The 16,600-nt window shown below is 65.2% G+C and overlaps 4 protein-coding genes across 6 annotated transcripts in view; 2 read left to right on the top strand and 2 right to left on the bottom strand.

The window, feature by feature from the left end:
• Positions 1-91: 91 nt before the first annotated feature.
• On the bottom strand, positions 92-5,629 carry DNAJC4 (DnaJ heat shock protein family (Hsp40) member C4). Its single transcript, XM_075059396.1, has 7 exons — positions 5,541-5,629; positions 4,930-4,982; positions 4,232-4,325; positions 2,358-2,530; positions 1,622-1,756; positions 938-1,018; positions 92-365 (listed from the first exon to the last, which is right to left on the bottom strand). Exons 1-7 carry the CDS (start codon positions 5,565-5,567, stop codon positions 287-289), a joined length of 642 nt encoding a protein of 213 aa, XP_074915497.1. The 5' UTR covers positions 5,568-5,629; the 3' UTR covers positions 92-286.
• On the top strand, positions 5,628-11,035 carry FKBP2 (FKBP prolyl isomerase 2). Its single transcript, XM_075059398.1, has 6 exons — positions 5,628-5,708; positions 6,987-7,124; positions 7,928-8,040; positions 9,728-9,774; positions 10,131-10,166; positions 10,740-11,035. The coding sequence occupies exons 1-6, from the start codon at positions 5,697-5,699 to the stop codon at positions 10,799-10,801; spliced, it is 408 nt and encodes a 135-aa protein (XP_074915499.1). The 5' UTR covers positions 5,628-5,696; the 3' UTR covers positions 10,802-11,035.
• Positions 11,036-11,202: 167 nt separating this feature from the next.
• On the bottom strand, positions 11,203-13,267 carry PPP1R14B (protein phosphatase 1 regulatory inhibitor subunit 14B). The gene is made up of 4 exons (XM_075059300.1): positions 12,901-13,267; positions 12,546-12,629; positions 12,049-12,081; positions 11,203-11,578 (listed from the first exon to the last, which is right to left on the bottom strand). Exons 1-4 carry the CDS (start codon positions 13,138-13,140, stop codon positions 11,510-11,512), a joined length of 426 nt encoding a protein of 141 aa, XP_074915401.1. The 5' UTR covers positions 13,141-13,267; the 3' UTR covers positions 11,203-11,509.
• Positions 13,268-13,447: 180 nt separating this feature from the next.
• PLCB3 (phospholipase C beta 3) overlaps positions 13,448-16,600 on the top strand; it is a 31,941-nt gene continuing 28,788 nt past the window's right edge. For all 3 annotated transcript variants that reach the window (XM_075059503.1, XM_075059502.1, XM_075059501.1), the window contains exon 1: positions 13,448-13,582. In XM_075059503.1, coding sequence (XP_074915604.1) covers positions 13,484-13,582 — 99 coding nt within the window. In that variant the 5' untranslated portion in view covers positions 13,448-13,483. The remainder of the gene's footprint in view (positions 13,583-16,600) is intronic.

Genomic DNA, 16,600 nt, shown 5'->3' with positions numbered 1-16,600 from the left:
CCGCGGGGGGAAGGGGGCGGGGCGGAGGTGAGGGAGGCGGGACCGCGGGGAAAGGGGCGGGGTGTAGGAGAGGGAGGCGGGACCTCGGGGGGCAAGAGGGCGGGGCGGAGAGGAGGGGGCGGGACCACGGTTGGAAAGGGGCGGGATAAAGGAGGGGGCGTGGCAAATGAGGGGGTGTGGCAAATGAGGGGGCGGGGCCGCGGAAGGCACCTCCCACCGCCGGGTGCTCCCCCACCTTCGGCAGACCCAGGCGGGGGGGGGGGGGGGGAGGAGGGGGAGGGGCGGTTTATTGCCCCCCCCCGCCCCCCCGCCGCCGCTGGCGCGAGGCCCGCAGCCGCCGCAGCACCTCCTCCTGCGACCCTGCCCTGCGGGGTCAAGGGTCAGAGGTTATGGGGGGAGGGGGGGGGTGGGAGGAACATAGACCCCTCCCCCAGGGTCCCCCCCAGAATGTCCCACTGCCCCCCCCCCAGCACCCCCAGAAAACCCTCAGCACCCACAGCCCCCCAGCACCCACAGGACCCCCCCGTACCCCCCCAGCACCCATAGGATCCCCTGAAGCCCCCCCAGCACCTATGGGACCCCCCAGCGCCCCTAGGACCCCCCTGCACCCCCCCAGCACCCAGAGGATGCCCCCAGCAACGCCCAGCCCCTATACGCACCCCCAGCCGCCATAGGAACCCCCCCAGCCCCCAAAGCACCCATAGCCCCCCATAGCCCCCACAGGACCCCCGCAGTCCCCCCCAGCACCCATAGGACCCCCCAGCACCCATAGCCCTCCATAGCCCCTCCCAGCACCCATAGGCCCTCACAACCCTCCCCAGCCCCCCCCAGCACCCATAGCCCCCACAGGACCCCCACAGCCCCCCCCAGCACCCATAGCCCCCTCCCCAGGACCCATAGGCCCCCACAACCCCCCCCAGTCCCCCCCAGCACCCACCGGCTGCGCGCCCGCTCGTAGGCGGCCGTCAGGACTCGGTCCCTCTCGTCCAGGAAGGCGGCGTGAGCCCCCGCCACGTACCTGGGGGGGGGGACACCCCGCTGGCTGGGGGGGGGGGGGGACACGACCCGGCCACCCCCCACACCCTGCACCCACCTGCCCCCCCCCGGCATGTGCACACCCAGACCCCTGCCCCAGATATCTGGGTGTCCCCCCCACCCTGAACACCCGGGGTGGGCGGGTGCCCCACCAAGATGCCTGGGTGCCCCCCCCTAGATGGTTGGGTGTGTCCCCCCCAGACACCCAGGTGTCCCCCCCCCAGACCCCTGGGTCCCCTTTCTGGACCGGGAATGGGTGCCCCCTGAACCCTTGGGTGTCCCCCCCCCGGAAACCTGGGTCCCTCTGAACCCTTGGGCCCCACCCCCACCCCTGGGTGCCCCCCCCAGACCCCTGGGTGCCCCCCCCAAACACCCAGGTCCCCCTGAACCCTTGGGTGTCCCCCCACCCACCCCTAGGTGCCCCCCCGACCCTTAGGTGCACCCCCAAACTCCTGGGTGCCCCCCCAGACCCCTGGGTCATCCCCCCAAACTCCTGGCTGTCCCCCCACCCCAGACACCTGGGTTCCCCTGAACCCTTGGGTCCCCCCCCCACCCCTGGTGCCCCCCAGGGGTGGGGGGGTCCCACCTGTAGGCCAGGGCGTGGCCGACCCCCCCCAGGAGGGCCAGCAGCAGGCAGAGCCCCAGCAGGCGGTGGGGGGGGGTGCTGGGGGGGGGCCCGGGGGGGCGAAACTGCTCCCAGTACCGGCGGTTGGGGTCAGCCCTGGGGGGGGGGGGGGAGACAGCAACCATGGGATGCCCAGCCCCCCCCCCCCAGCCCCCATAGGAGCCCCCAGGCTCCCCACAGCCCCCATGGGACCCTCAGACACCCCCAGCCCCCCCCCAGGACCTCCAGCCCCCCCAGCACCCATAGGACCCCCCTGTGACACTCCAGCACTCATAGGAAACCCCCCAGCACCTATGAGCCCCCCCCAGCACCCATAGGCTCCCCCCAGCACTCCTAGGACCCCCCCGTGCCCCCCCAGCACCCACAGGACCCCCTGAACCTCCCCAGCACCCATGGGATCCCCCAGACCCCCCCAGCACCCCTAGGACCCCCCCAGATCCCCCCCAGCACCCATAGGACCCCACAGCACCCACCCATACCCCCCCAGCACCCACGGGACCCCCCCCCGTACCCCCCCAGCACCCAGAGGACCCCCAGGCCCCCCCCCAGTAACCATAGGACTCCCTGAAGTCCCCCCAGCACCCATGAGACCCCCCAGCACCCCTAGGCCCCCCGTGTACCCCCCCAGCACCCAGAGGACCCCCCCAGATCCCCCCCAGCACCCCTAGGACCCCCCCAGCACCCAGGTCCCCGTTACCGTGGGGGGGTCTCAGGGCGGGGGGCGGCTCCTCTGTGGGTGGGGGGTCGGGGTGGGGGTCGGGGTGGGGGTCCTGGGGGGGCGCGGGGGCGGCTCAGGGCCCCGTAGGCCTCGGCCAGCAGCAGGAACCGCTCGTGGCGGGAGGGGTCCCCGGGGTCCCCGTCGGGGTGCACCTGGGGGGGGCACCCGGACACATGGGTAACCCCCCCTGGACACATGGGTGCCCTCCCAAATACCTGGGTGACCCCCAGATACTTGGGTGCCCCCCCGGACACATGGGTGGCACCCCAAATTCCTGGGTGCCCCCCCTGGACACATGAGTGCCCACCTGCCCAGACATCTGGGTGCCCCCCCCGGACACATGGGTGCCCCCCCAAACATCTGGGTGCCCCCCCCCCCAACCTGCCCCCCCCGACCACCCATGGGACCTGGGTGTCCGGCCAAGCCCCCCCCAAGAGACCTGGGGTGCCTCCCAGTGCTCCCAGTGCCGGCTGGGAAACCAGCCCAGGGCTCCCAGTTCTCCCAGTTCCCACTGGGAAACCAGCCCACTGCTCCCAGTTCTCCCAGTTCCCACTGGGAAACCAGCCCAGGGCTCCCAGTTCTCCCAGTTCCCACTGGGAAACCAGCCCACTGCTCCCAGTTCTCCCAGTGCCGGCTGGGAAACCAGCCCAGGGCTCCCAGTTCCCCCAGTTCCCACTGGGAAACCATCCCAGGGCTCCCAGTTCTCCCAGTGCCGGCTGGGAAACCAGCCCAGGGCTCCCAGTTCTCCCAGTTCCCCCAGTTCCCACTGGGAAACCAGCCCAGGGCTCCCAGTTCCCCCAGTTCCCACTGGGAAACCAGCCCAGGGCTCCCAGTTCCCCCAGTTCCCACTGGGAAACCAGCCCAGGGCTCCCAGTTCTCCCAGTTCCCACTGGGAAACCAGCCCAGGGCTCCCAGTTCTCCCAGTTCCCGCTGGGAAACCAGCCCAGGGCTCCCAGTTCTCCCAGTTCCCGCTGGGAAACCAGCCCAGGGCTCCCAGTTCTCCCAGTTCCCGCTGGGAAACCAGCCCAGGGCTCCCAGTTCCCCCAGTTCCCGCTGGGAAACCAGCCCACTGCTCCCAGTTCTCCCAGTTCCCGCTGGGAAACCAGCCCAGGGCTCCCAGTTCTCCCAGTTCCCACTGGGAAACCAGCCCAGGGCTCCCAGTTCCCCCAGTTCCCACTGGGAAACCAGCCCACTGCTCCCAGTTCTCCCAGTGGCAGCCAGGAAACCAGCCCACTGCTCCCAGTTCCCCCAGTTCCCACTGGGAAACCAGCCCAGGGCTCCCAGTTCCCCCAGTTCCCGCTGGGAAACCAGCCCAGGGCTCCCAGTTCCCCCAGTTCCCACTGGGAAACCAGCCCAGGGCTCCCAGTGCTAACTGGGAAAACAGACCAGTGCTCCCAGTGCTAACTGGGACAGCCAGCCCACTGTTCCCAGTGCCAGCTGGGAATCCGGCTCCAGTGCTCCCAGTTCTCCCAGTGCCGGCTGGGAAACCAGCCCAGGGCTCCCAGTTCTCCCAGTTCCCACTGGGAAACCAGCCCACTGCTCCCAGTTCCCCCAGTTCCCGCTGGGAAACCAGCCCACTGCTCCCAGTTCTCCCAGTGGCAGCCAGGAAACCAGCCCACTGCTCCCAGTTCTCCCAGTTCCCACTGGGAAACCAGCCCACTGCTCCCAGTTCTCCCAGTGCCGGCTGGGAAACCAGCCCAGGGCTCCCAGTGCTAACTGGGAAAACAGACCAGTGCTCCCAGTGCTAACTGGGACAGCCAGCCCACTGTTCCCAGTGCCAGCTGGGAATCCGGCTCCAGTGCTCCCAGTGCTGGCTGGGAAAGCAGCCCCAGTGCTCCCAGTGCTCCCAGTACCTCCTTGCAGCGGGCCAGGAAGGCTGCGCGGATCTCGGCGGGCGAGGCCTCGGGCCCGACCCCCAGCACCGCGTAGGGGTCCGGCGGCCCCGCCCTGCGGGGGGGTCCAGGTGTCGGGGGGGACACCCAAGGGTGCTGGGGGGGCACCCACGGGTGGGGGTGGGGGGGGACCCAGGAATCTGGGGGGACGACCCAGGGGTCTGGGTGGGGGTTACAGGAGGTTTTTTTGGGGAGGGGGGTGTCCCAAGGGTGCTGGGGGGGCACCAGGAGTTGGGGGGGAGGCACCCAGGGGTGGGGGAAACCAGGGAGTCTTGGGGGGGGTCCAGGAGTTCTGGGGGGACCCAAGGGTGCTGGGGGGGCACCCAAGGGTGGGGGTGGGGGGAACCCAGGAATCTGGGGGGGGGTACAGGAGTTTGGGGGGGACCCAAGGGTGGGGTTGGGGGGGGACCCAGGTGTTTGGGAGGGACACCCAGGAATCTGGGGGGAGGGACAACCAGGAGTCGGGGGGGGGGTTACAGGAGTTTGGGGGGGGGCACCCAAGGGTGGGGCTGGGGGCGGACACACCCAGTGGTTTGGGGGGAACCTGGGAATCTGGGGGGGGTCCAGGAGTTTGGGGGGGACCCAAGGGTGCTGGGGGGGCATCCGGGGTGGGGGGGACCCAGGAACTGGGGGGGGGCACCCAGGGTGGGGGGTCTCACCGTGTGCTGAGGCGGAGGCGGGGCAGCAGCGGGGGAGGGGCGGCCCAGGGTCCCTGCCGGAGGGTCAGCGCCTCATTAGTGCCCCACCCTTAATTAACGCTTAATTAGCCTTTCATTGACCTTCAATTAATGTGCAAGTAGCTTTTAATTAACCCTTACAGGCAGCAGCCACCAGGAGTGAACCTGTAAGGGGCTGGGACCAAGCGGCCGCTGTTAATTACCGCTAATTAGCCCCTTAATTGCAGTGAATGGCAGGGCAGGCCAAGGCCAGAAAGTTAATTAACGCTGGATGTTAATTGTTTCTCTCTTAACTGCTAATTAACGGCTGATAGCGGCGGCCCCGCCCCTCACCCGGCCCACCTCCCCTAATTAATGCTAATTAGCCCCGAACTAAGGCTAATGAATCCCCCCCCGAGCAGTAGTTAACCCCTAATTAGCGCTAATTAGCTGTTAATTAACCCCCCCGCAGCCAATGAGGGGCCACTCCGGGCAACTCATACGGCCCTTCGTGCTAATGAGACACTAATTAGGGGCGAGCGAGGAGGGGCCGCCTAATTAGGGGGAATTAACAGGGGCTTAATGAGACCCCCCCCCCGCGCCTCGGCCGTTACCATGGGAACCCCGCGCCGCGCCGCCATCCGCAGCCGCCTTCCGCTTCCGGCCACGTGACCGGAAGCAGAGAGGCGTGACCCCCCAAACACACGCCCCTTCCGCCCCGGAAGGAGGGTCACGTGGCTCCCGCGCCTGCGTACTGCGAGCCGTGCGGGATGGCGGCGGAGGTGAGGGGGGGGGGTCACACACCGGGGGGGCTTGGGGGGTCCCGGGGGGGCCCTTATGGGGTGGGGGTGGCTGGGGGTGGCTGGGGGGTGTGTCCTGGGGGATGGGGGTGGAGCCTGGGGGGGACACGCCTTGGGGGGGGCCTTTAGGGTGGGGGGGGCCCTGGGGGGGCTGTAGGGTGGGGGGAACACACGCCCCGTGGGGGGGGGCGTGACCCCGTTGGGGACGCCATGCCCGTGCTGTATGGCTAATGACGTCATCGGGGTGCCGATGACCTCACTGGGGTGCCCGTGACCCCGCTGGGGTGGGGGTGAGCGCGCGGTGGGGGGGGGGCTCATGGGCATGGCGGGGCGCCAGTGACCTCACTGGGCTGGCGATGACCTCACTGGGGTGCTCGTGGCCATGGCGGGGTGCTGGTGACCTCACTAGGGTGCCAGTGACCTCATCGGGGTGCTCATGGCCATGTTGGGATATCAATGACCTAATTAGGGTGTCGATGACCTCTTTGGGTGCCCGTGGCCTCCTCGGGGTGCGGGTGACCCCATGGGGTGGGGACCACCCTTGGGGGGTGCCCACGACCATGTTGGGGTGCTCATAGCCATATTGGGTCGCTGATGATCTCGCTGGGTTGTTGATGACCTCACTCAGGTTGGGGGTGACCCCGTGGGTGGGGGTGACTTTGGAGGGGTGCCCATGGCCATGCTGGGCTGTTGACGACCCCGTTGGGTCATTGACAACCCCATTGGGTCGTTGACGACCTGGTTGGCTTGTTGACGACCTCACTGGGCCGTTGATGACCTCGTTGGGTTGTTGACGACCTCGCTGGGCCTTTGACAACCTCATTGGGTTGTTGATGACCTCACTCGGGTGGGAGTGACTCCATAGGTGGGGGTGACTCTGAGGGGGTGCCCATGGCCATGTTGGGCCGTTGACAACCTCGTTGGGCCATTGACGACCTTGTTGGGCTGTTGTCAACCTTGTTGGATCGTTGACGACCTCGTTGGGTTGTTGACGATCTTGCTGGGTCGTAGATGACCTCGTTGGGTTGTTGATGACCTCACTTGGGTGGGAGTGGCCCCAGGGGTGGGGTGACTCTGGGGGGTGCCCATGGCCATGTTGGGCCGTTGACGACCTCGTCGGGCCGTATTGACGGCTTCCTTGGCTCGTTGGTGACGTCATCAGGGTGGGGTGCCCCCGTGGGGTGGGGTGACCCTTGGGGGTGCCCCCGGCGGTGCCGGGTGCTGACGGTGCCGTGGGGCGGCCCCCCCCCCCCCCGGCAGCTGTGGGGCTGGGTGCTGGCGTTGGCGCTGGCGCTGGCGGCGGAGCCGGGGCGGAAGGTGCAGATCGGGGTGCGGCGGCGGCCGGAGGCCTGCGGGGTGCGATCCCGCCGGGGGGACCTGCTCCACATGCACTACACGGTACTGGGGGCACTGGTTTGAACTGGGAGGGACTGGAGGGGCTGGGGGAGGGCCTGGGTGTGCACACAAGGGTCTGCGGGGGACTGGGAGGGGCCTGGGGGAAGTCCTGGGTGTGTACGGGAGGGCTTTGGGGTTACTGGTTTGTACTGGGAGGGACTGGGAGAGGCTGGGGGAGGGCCTGGGTGTGCACACGAGGGTCTGGGGGGGACTGGTTTTTACTGGATTATACTGGGAGGGGCTGGGGAAGGGCTGGCTGTGCACACATGGGTTTGGGGCTTACTGGTTTGGACTGGGAGGGACTGGGAGCTGTCCTGTGCATGTGTTGCATGGTATGGGGTATACTGGTTTGTATGGGGGGGGGCTAGCAGGGGGTATCTGGCTGTGCATAGGAGGCGTTGGGGTTTAGTGGTTTGTACTGGGAACACCAGTTTCATGGGTGCTGGGAAGAGAGCAGCCTGGGAGAAAATCCTGACTATACTGGGAGCACTGGTTTGTACTGGTTTATACTGGTTTCAGGAGAAAGAGGCTGTTGTGGGAGAGCGGATTTATACTAGTTAATGGGGAGTTTCACTGTTTCTTACTGGTTTGTGGCGGGTTATGCTGGCCCATATTGGTCTGTACTGGTCTGTGCTGGTCTATACTGGTCACAGGGCCACCTGGAGGAAGAGGTTGTTCTGGGTGGGACAGTTTCCACTGGCTAATGTGGGATTTTACTGCTTCTTCCTGGTTGGTTGTGGGTTGGGCTAGTCCGTACTGGTCCGTAGCGGTCCATGCTGGTCCATACTGGTTTATACTGGTCGCAGGGCCACCTGGAGGACGGCTCCCAGTTTGACAGCAGCCTGAGCCGGGACCAGCCCTTCGTCTTCTCGCTGGGCACCGGCCAGGTCATCAAGGGCTGGGACCAGGGGCTGCTGGGGTAGGGACCCCGGCGGCGGCGGGGGGGACGGGCGGGAGTTTTGGGGGGGCACCGGGGGTTTGGGGGGGGGGGGCAGGAGTTTGGGGGGGACCCAGGAGTTTTTTGGGTGACCCTGGAGTTTTGGGGGGCATCCCAGTGTCGGGGGGGACCCAGGAGTTTTTGGGAGGACCCTGGAGTTTGGGGGGGATGCTGGAGTTTGGGGGACATCCTGGTGTTGGGGGGGGCAAGAGTTTTGGGGGGGGTCCAGGAATTTGGGGGGCACCCAGGAGTTTGGGGGGGGCAGGAGTTTTGGGGGGACCCAGGAATTTGGGGGGCATCCAGGTGTCGGGAGGGGCAGGAGTTTGGGGAGGGCAGGAGTTTTGGGGGGGGACCCAGGAGTTTGGGGGGGCCAGGAATTTTGGGGTGACCCAGGTGTTGGCAGGGGGCCCTGGAGTTTTGAGGGGGGACCCAGGAATTTGGGGGGCACCCAGGGGCTTGGGGGGGCCAGGAGTTTTGGGATGTCCCAAGTGTTGGGGGACCCAGGAACTTTGGGGGCATCCAGGTGTTGGGGGGGCAGGAGTTTTGGGGGGAACGCAGGAGTTTTGGGGGGGCAGAAATTTGGGGGGCACCCAGGTGTCTGGGGAGCAGGAGTTTTGGGGGGGGCCCTGGTGTCAGGGGGGAACCAGGAGTTTTTGTGGGGACCCTGGAGTTTTGGGGGGACCCAGGAATTTGGGGGCATCCCGGTGTTGGGGGGGGCAGGAATTTAGGGGGCACCCAGGAGTTTGGGGGGGGGCAGGAGTTTTGGGGGACCCAGAAGTTTTGAGGGACCCAGAAGTTTTGAGGGGGACCCAGAAATTTGGGGGCATCCAGGTGTTGGGGGGGGCAGGAGTTTGGGGGGGACCCAGGAGTTTTGGGGGGGCATGAATTTGGGGGGCACCCAGGTGTCTGGGGGGCGCAGGAGTTTTGGGGGAGACCCTGCCATTTTGGGGGGCACCCAGGAGTTTGGAGGGGGGCAGGGGTTTTGGGGGGGCACCCAGGAGTTTAGGGGCATTTAGGTGTCTGGGGGGGCAGGACTTTGGGGGGGCACCCAGGGGTTTGGAGGGGGGCCGGGAGTTTTGGGGTGACCCAGCTGTTGGGGGGGGGACACCTGGAGTTTTGGAGGGGACCTAGGAATTTGGGGGGCATCCCGGTGCTGGGGGGGCAGGAGTTTTGGGGGGGGTCCAGGAATTTGGGAGGCACCCAGGGGTTTGGAGGGGGCAGGAGTTTTGAGGGGGACCCAGGAATTTGGGGGGGACCCAGGAACTTGGGGGGCATCCAGGTGTCGGGGGCGGGCAGGAGTTTGGGGGAGGACCCTGGCATTTTGGGGGGCATTTAGGTGTCTGGGGGGGGTTAGGAATTTTGGGGGGGCACAAGTTTTGGGGTGACCCAGGTGTTGGGGGGGGCCCAGGAGTTTTTGGGGGGGCCCTGGAGTTTTGGCAGGGGACCCAGGAATTTGGGGGGCATCCTGGTGTCGGGGGGGGCAGGAGTTTGGGGGAAACGCAGGAGTTTTGGGGGGGCATGAATTTGGGGGGCACCCAGGGGCTTGGGGGGGACCCTGGCATTTGGGGGGCACCCAGGGGTTTGGAGGGGGGGCAGGAGTTTGGGGTGCACCCAGGTATTGGGGGGGACCCCAGTGTCCAGGCACCCCTGACCCCCCCGAACCCCCCAGGATGTGTGAGGGGGAGAAGCGGAAGCTGGTGATTCCTCCAGAGCTGGGTGAGCCCCGAAACGGGGGGGACCCCAAAAATGGGGGGGAATGGGGGACCCCAAATGGGAGGGGGTGAGTAGGGAGGGACCCCAAAATACAATAGGGTGGGGGGGATCCCCAAAAAGAGGGAGCAAAGACATGGGGGGGCCTGAAGTGTGTGTGGGACCCCAAATTTGGGGGGCTGGGGTTTGCCCTTTTGGGGGGGGTGTTGGGAGACCCCAAATTAGGGGAGAAAAATTTGGGGTGAAAGCTCTAAATTTAAGGGTTTAGGGGAGGACACCCCAATATCAGGGTCCCTGGGGGGGTGTCCCCAATTTTGGGGTGCAACTACCCCCCCATGACACCCCATCTTCCACCCCTCCAGGCTACGGGGACCGTGGGGCCCCCCCCAAAATTCCAGGTGAGCTCTGGACCCCCCCCCCGAGGTTTTGGGGGTTCATGGTGTGGGCGGAAGAGGGATTTGGGGGCACAGATGGGGATTAGGGGGGTCCAGGATGGGGTTTTGGGATGAAAAGGAGGAATTTGGGGGTTCCAGGGTGGGGGGGTGAAGGGTAGAGGTTTTGGGGTGAAAAATGATGGATTTGGGGTTGCAGGGGGAATTAGGGGAGTCCACGTTGGGATTTTTGGGGTGGAAAAAGTAATTTGAGGGTTCAGGGGGTTTGGGAGGGTCTAGGGTGGGGATTTGGGGTGAAAATGAGGGAATTGGGGGTTCAGAAGAGAAATGGCGGGGTTAAAAAGAGATTTAAGGGTTCAGGGGAAGAAATCTGGAGTTTAAGTGGGATTAGGAGGGTCCAGGGTGGGGTTTTGGGGTGAAAATGAGCAAATTGGGGGTTCAGGAGAAAAAATTTGGGGTTCAAGTGAGATTAGGAGGGTCCAGGGTGGGGTTTTGGGGTGAAATGAGCAATTTGGGGGTTCAGGGAGGAATTTGGGGGTGCACGGGGGGGTTTGGGGTCCTGACCCCCCCTTTGTGCAGGGGGGGCCGTGCTCATCTTCGAGGTGGAGCTGCTGAAGATCGAGCGGCGGCCGGAGCTTTAGGGGAGCCCCCCCAAAATCGGGGGGGTCCCCCAAATCAACCTAGGGGGTCCCCTCTTGCTTCAGGGGATCCCCAAAATCAGGAGTCCCCCCAAAATAATTTTTTTAGGGGGGGGTGTCCTGCTCAGCCTCTGTGGGTTTGGAGTCCCCCAATTTCTGTGGGACCGGGGGGGACCCCGAATTTTAGGGGGGCCCTCCCAAAATTTGGGGGGGGGGGCAATAAATGGCTGGATTGCAGCTTCCTGTGCTAGCTGAGTGTTTGGGGGGGTGGGACCCAGGAGGGGGTGGGGGTGCCCCCAAACACCTGGGTGCCCTTTGAGGGGGGGGGGGAGTCGGGGGGGGTCACAAGCAAACCCCAAAATGTCAAAGTTGTGTTTATTAAATCCATATAAAAACAACCCCAAAAAGTCACCGGAAAATTTAAAAAAAAACTAAAAAAGCCCCCCAAGTCCCCCTTCCCCCCCCATGGGGGCCCCCAACCCCCCCCCGGGGGCCCCCAAAACCCCCTGGGGGGCCCCCCCAAAACCAGTGGGGGGCAGGGGGGGATTGCCTGGGGGGAGGTGATTATCACTGCAGGGGGACCCCAAAATTGGGGGGTCCCCAGTATCAGGGGGTCCCCAGTATCAGGGGTCACCCCCCCACCCCCCCAAAAGTTGGGGGGGTTGTCCCTGGAATTGGGGGGTCCCCCAAAAACCACGGTGGGGGAGGGAGTTACTTTTTCTGGGGGGTGTTGAGCTTCTGCATCCCCCGGATCTTCTCCAGCAGGTCACCGACGAACGCCTGGGGGGGGTCAGGGGACTCAGCATCCAGGTGACCCCCCCAAAAAGGGGCCCAGGAGCCCCCACACACAAAAAAAAGAGACCCAGGCGCCCCCCCCCCCCCCCCAAAAAAAAGGGACCCAGGTGACCCCCTTCCCCCCCCCAAAAGGCAACCCAGGAGCCCCCGCACCCCAAAAAAGGGGACCCAGGTGTGCAGGTGACCCCCCCTCCCCCCAAAAAGGGACCCAGGAGCCCCCCCAAAAAAGAGGACCCAGGTGACCCCCTTCCCCCCCAAAAAAAGGGGACCCAGGAGCCCTCCACCCCCCTAAAAATGGGACAAAGGCATCCAGATGACCCCCCCCCCAAAAAATGGGACCCAGGTGTCCAGGTGATCCCCCCAAAAAGGGGACCCAGGAGCCCCCCCCACCCCCCAAAAGGAGACCCAGGCATCCAGGAGCCCCCCCCCCCCCAAAAGGGGGACCCCCCCCTCACCTCTGTGGGCTTGTAACAGTCAACCAGGATCTCCTGGGGGGGGGGGGGAAGGGAGGGTGTCAGGGGGGATTTGGGCCCCCCCAAACCCCAAGAGGGCCCCCCAAAGTTTTTTTGGGGGACCCCCCTTTCCCTCCCCAGGTTTTGGGGAGCCCCCCCAAATCTTAAGACTCCCCCCTCCCCAAATCAGGGGGAACCCAGACATCCCTCCCCCCCACCCAGATTTTGGGGGACCCCCCCGCTCCACATTCCGGCCCCTCCCCCTAATTCGGGGACCCCCCTTTATCTCAGCCCCCCCAAACTTGCAGGACCCCAAAATTGCAGGAGACACCCCAAAATAATTGGGGGAGAAAGCAATACCACCACCTCCCACCTGCCTGAATTTTGGGGGCGCCCCGTGGATTTTGGGGGGCTCCCGCGGGGGGGGAAGGGGTTGGGGTCTCTTGAGGTTTTGGGGACCCCCCTCGGGTTTTGGGGCCCCCCCCCGGTTCTGGGGGTACCTGGACGCGGGCGCTGCGGGCCCCGTCGCTCTCCATGTCCAGCAGCTCGTCCACGTCGATCTCCAGCTCGGGGATCTCCTCCTCCTGGGGGGGGGAACACCCCAAAATCAGGGCCCCCCCCCAAAAAAATGGGGGGGGGGCCTAATGTGGCCCCGCCCACACCCTCGCAAAGCAGCCTGGGAAGGGACAGGCCTCCAAGCTTCCCCTCCCCCCCAAATGAGGGGGCTGTGGGGTCACCGAGGGGGGGGTGGGGGTCCCGGTACCGGGGGTTTGGGGGGTGGGGATGGTCCGGGGGGGTCCCCGGTACCGGGGGGGGGGGCGGGGTGTCCCGGGGGGGGTTTCCCGGTGCCGGTACCCGGCAGTCGTAGAGCGCCGTCAGCTGGGCCAGTATCCATTCCTCCAGGTGCAACCGCTTCCGCAGCTCCCGCCGATCGTAACGGACCGTGACCTTCCCCTGCCGCCGGCCCGGGGCCTCCTCCGCCGCCTCCCCCGCCGCTCCCGCCGCAAAACAAACGCGGGGCCCGGCCCCGGAGCTCGATCCCGGCCCGGCGGGGGAGGGAGCGGGGGGGCCCGGGCCGCCGCACGGCGCCGCCATGCCGGTACCGGAACCGGCCGCGCCGGAAGCGGCCACACCCCCTCCCGCCTTTCTCCGGTACCGCTTCCGCTTCCGGGGCGCTCGGGCCGCTACCGCCGCCGCGCGCCCCTTTGTGCCGCCGCCGCGCTGGGACACGCCCCCCCTCCCCCGGCGCGCCCTCCGGGCCACGCCCACCCGGGGCCGCGCGGCTGGGCCCCGCCCCCTTAAAGCGGCAAAGCCGCGCGGGGCCCGACGTCTCTCTTAAAGCGGCAAAGCCGCCGTTGCCCTCCGTCCACGCCCCCGTGCGTCCCGCCCCGCCGGAGCCCCGCCCCCGCCCCGCCCCGGCCCCGCCCCCGCCGCAGCGATGGCGGCGCCGCGCCCGGTCCTGGCCCCGCTCCCGCTGGAGCCGCCGCGGGTCCCCGAGATGTTGGTGCGGGGCAGCAAGTTCATCCGGTGGGACGAGGTGAGCGGGAACGGGACCCCCCCACACGCACAACCCCGGGACCCCCCACCCACCCCCCGGGACCCCCCAGAACCCAGCCGGGAACCCCCTAAAATGGCACCCCAGAACTGTGAGAGGGCCCCAAACCCACCTGGGACCCCCACATCTACCCACACCCCTCAGATTTCCCTCGAAACTCACCCTAGAGCACCCCAAAACCCACCCTGGCACCCCCAAAATCTTCCCCAAACCCACCTGGGACCCCCCAAATCTACCCAACCCCCCCAAATATCCCCCAAACCCACCCTAGGGCCCCCCAAATCTTCCCCAAACCCACCTGGGACCCCCCCAAATCAACCCCCAAACCTATCTGGGACCCCCCAAATCTACCCACACCCCTCAAATTTCCCCCAAACCCACCCTGGAATCCCCCAGATATCCCCAAAACCCACCCTGGAACCCCGCCAAGTCTTCCCCAAACCCCCCTGGGACCCCCCCAAATCACCCCCCAAAGCTACCTGGGATCCCCCAAATCTACCCAAACCCCACAAATTTCCCTCGAAACTCATCCTAGAGCACCCAAAACCCACCCTGGAATCCCCTAAATCTTTCCCAAACCCACCTGGGACCCCCCAAATCTACCCACCCCCCTCCAAATATCCCCCAAACCCATCCTGGAACCCCCAAATGACCCCCAAACCCATCCTAGAGTCCCCCAAATATTCTCCAAACCTACCTGGGACCCCCAAATCTACCCAAACCCCTCAAATTTCCCCCAAACCCACCCTGGAACCCCCCAAGTCTTCCCCAAGCCCACCTGGGACCCCCCCCCCAATCACCCCCCAAACCTACCTGGGATCCCCCAAATCTACCCAAACCCCACAAATTTCCCTCAAAACTGACCCTAGAGCCCCCCCAAACCCACCCTGGAATCCCTCAAATCTTCCCCAACCCCACCTAGGACCCCCCAAATCTACCCCCCCCCAAATATCCCCCAAACCCGCCCTAGAGCCCCCCAAATCTTCCCCAAACCCACGCTGAAATCTCTAGAGGACCCCAAACCCCACCACAGAATGGCCAAATCACCGCAAAATTCACCGGTGGCCCTCCAAATCTACACCAAATCCTCCCTGAAACCCCTCAAATCTCCCCTACAGCCACACAGAACCCCTCAGAGAACCCCAAAACCCACCCAGAACCCCCCAAATCTCCCCAAAACCTACACAGAATCCCCCAAATCTTTCCCAAACCCACCCAGAAGCCCCCCAGTCTTCCCTAAACCCGCCCCAAAACCCTCAGAGAGCCCCCAAACCCACCCCAGAATGGCCAAATCACCCCAGAATCCATCTGGAATCCCTCAATTTTCCCCCAAACCCACCCCAAAATCCTCACAGGGCCCCAAAACCTGCTCTGAAATCCCTCAAATGTCCCCGAAACCCATGGGGAACCCCCCAAGCCTTCCTCAAGCCCACCCCCAAAACTCCTCAGATTTCCCCCACACCCACTCTGAGACCCCCTAAATTTTTCCCAAACCCACCCAGACCCCCCCAAATCATCTCAAAGTCACCCCAAAATGCCCAAGTTTCCTTGAAACCTCCCAAATTTCCCCCAAATCCACCTGGAACCCCCTAAATCTTGCCCCAAGCCACCCAGAACCCCCTCAGCTTCCCTAAAACCCACGCCAAAGCCCTCAGAGACCCCTGCCAAAACACCCAAATCGCCCCAAAATGACCGTCACCCCAAAACCCACCCTTAAACCCCACGAGAGCCCCCAAGACCCCCCAAATATACCCCAAACCCACCCAAATCTCCCCTAAACCCCATCCCAAACCAACCCAGAACCCCCAATTCTTCCCCCACTCCCCCTAAATCGGCCCCGACACCCCCAAATTCACTGGACTCCACCCCAAGTCCCCCCCAAACCCCGTAGAGCCCCCCAACATTCTCCTGGCTCCCCCAGCTCCCCAAATACCCTCCCAGTACCCCAAAACCCCCCTGCACCCCCCACAATACCCCTCCACCCCCCTGCATTACTCTCAGTCCCTCCAGCCCCCCCAAATCACTCCTCAGCTCCCCCAGTCCATCAAGGATCACCCAGGGCACCCCAATATTGACACCCCCACCCCCTTTTCTCCCCCCACCCCTCAATTTTGTGTGTGTCCCCCCCTCCCGTGACCCATTTTCCAGCCCTGCTACGAAACTGTCCCCGTTTTGGGGACAGAAAATGAGAAATTGGGTCCCCCCGCAGGGCATTTCCCTCGGGACCTCCTCCCCACCCCCCCCAAATCCCACAACCCCCCCCCATATCACCCCGTTTTACCCCGATTTTCTCCCTTTCCCTCCCTCAGCTATGCGGAAGTGGGGGGGAGCGGAAGGCAGCTCGGATACCTGAATCCCTTGGGGGGAGATGGGGGGCCCTGTTACCACCCCTCCCCCAAATTTAAGGGGTTGCCCCAATTTTAAGGGGAGGACCCCCCCATTTAGGGTGTAGCCCCCCACTTTGTCCCTTGGCCCCCCTTTTCCAGGGATAAATGACTTTATGGGGGTCAAAGTCCCCAGGGAGGAGTTGCCCTACCCATGTTGTAACCCCAGGATTTGGGGGTGGGGGGCAAACCCAGCCCTGGATTTTGGGGGTCCCTTAGGAGTTTTGGGGGTCCTTAGGAAAGTTGGGGAGTTCTGGGAGGGATTGGGGGGGGCTGAAGGGTTTCCTGCGGGGGGTTGGGGTGGGGAGTCCTCCAGGCTGGGTTCTTTGGGGGTCCCTGGGGGTGGTTTTGGGGCTCCCTGGGTGATTTGGGGGTTCCCTGGGGTGGCTTTGGGTGTCCCCCAGGGTGACGTGGGGGTTCTTCAAGAATCCCTGGGGTGGTTTGGGGGTCCCTGGGGGCTCCCTGTGTGTTTTGGGGGCCCCCCCTGGGTGATTTGGAGGTCTTTGGGGGCTCCCTGGGATGGTTCTGGAGTGTTTTGGGGTCTCTGGGGTGTTTTGGGGGTCCCGGGGGGGCTCCTTCAGTTTTTTGTGGGGCACACCTGGGTGATTTGGGTGTT

The sequence above is a fragment of the Buteo buteo genome, chromosome 29, assembly GCF_964188355.1.
Source record: "Buteo buteo chromosome 29, bButBut1.hap1.1, whole genome shotgun sequence".
Classification (NCBI taxonomy): Eukaryota; Metazoa; Chordata; class Aves; order Accipitriformes; family Accipitridae; genus Buteo; species Buteo buteo.
Note: the sequence above shows the minus strand (reverse complement) of the source record. Positions and strands in the feature narration are given on the sequence as shown.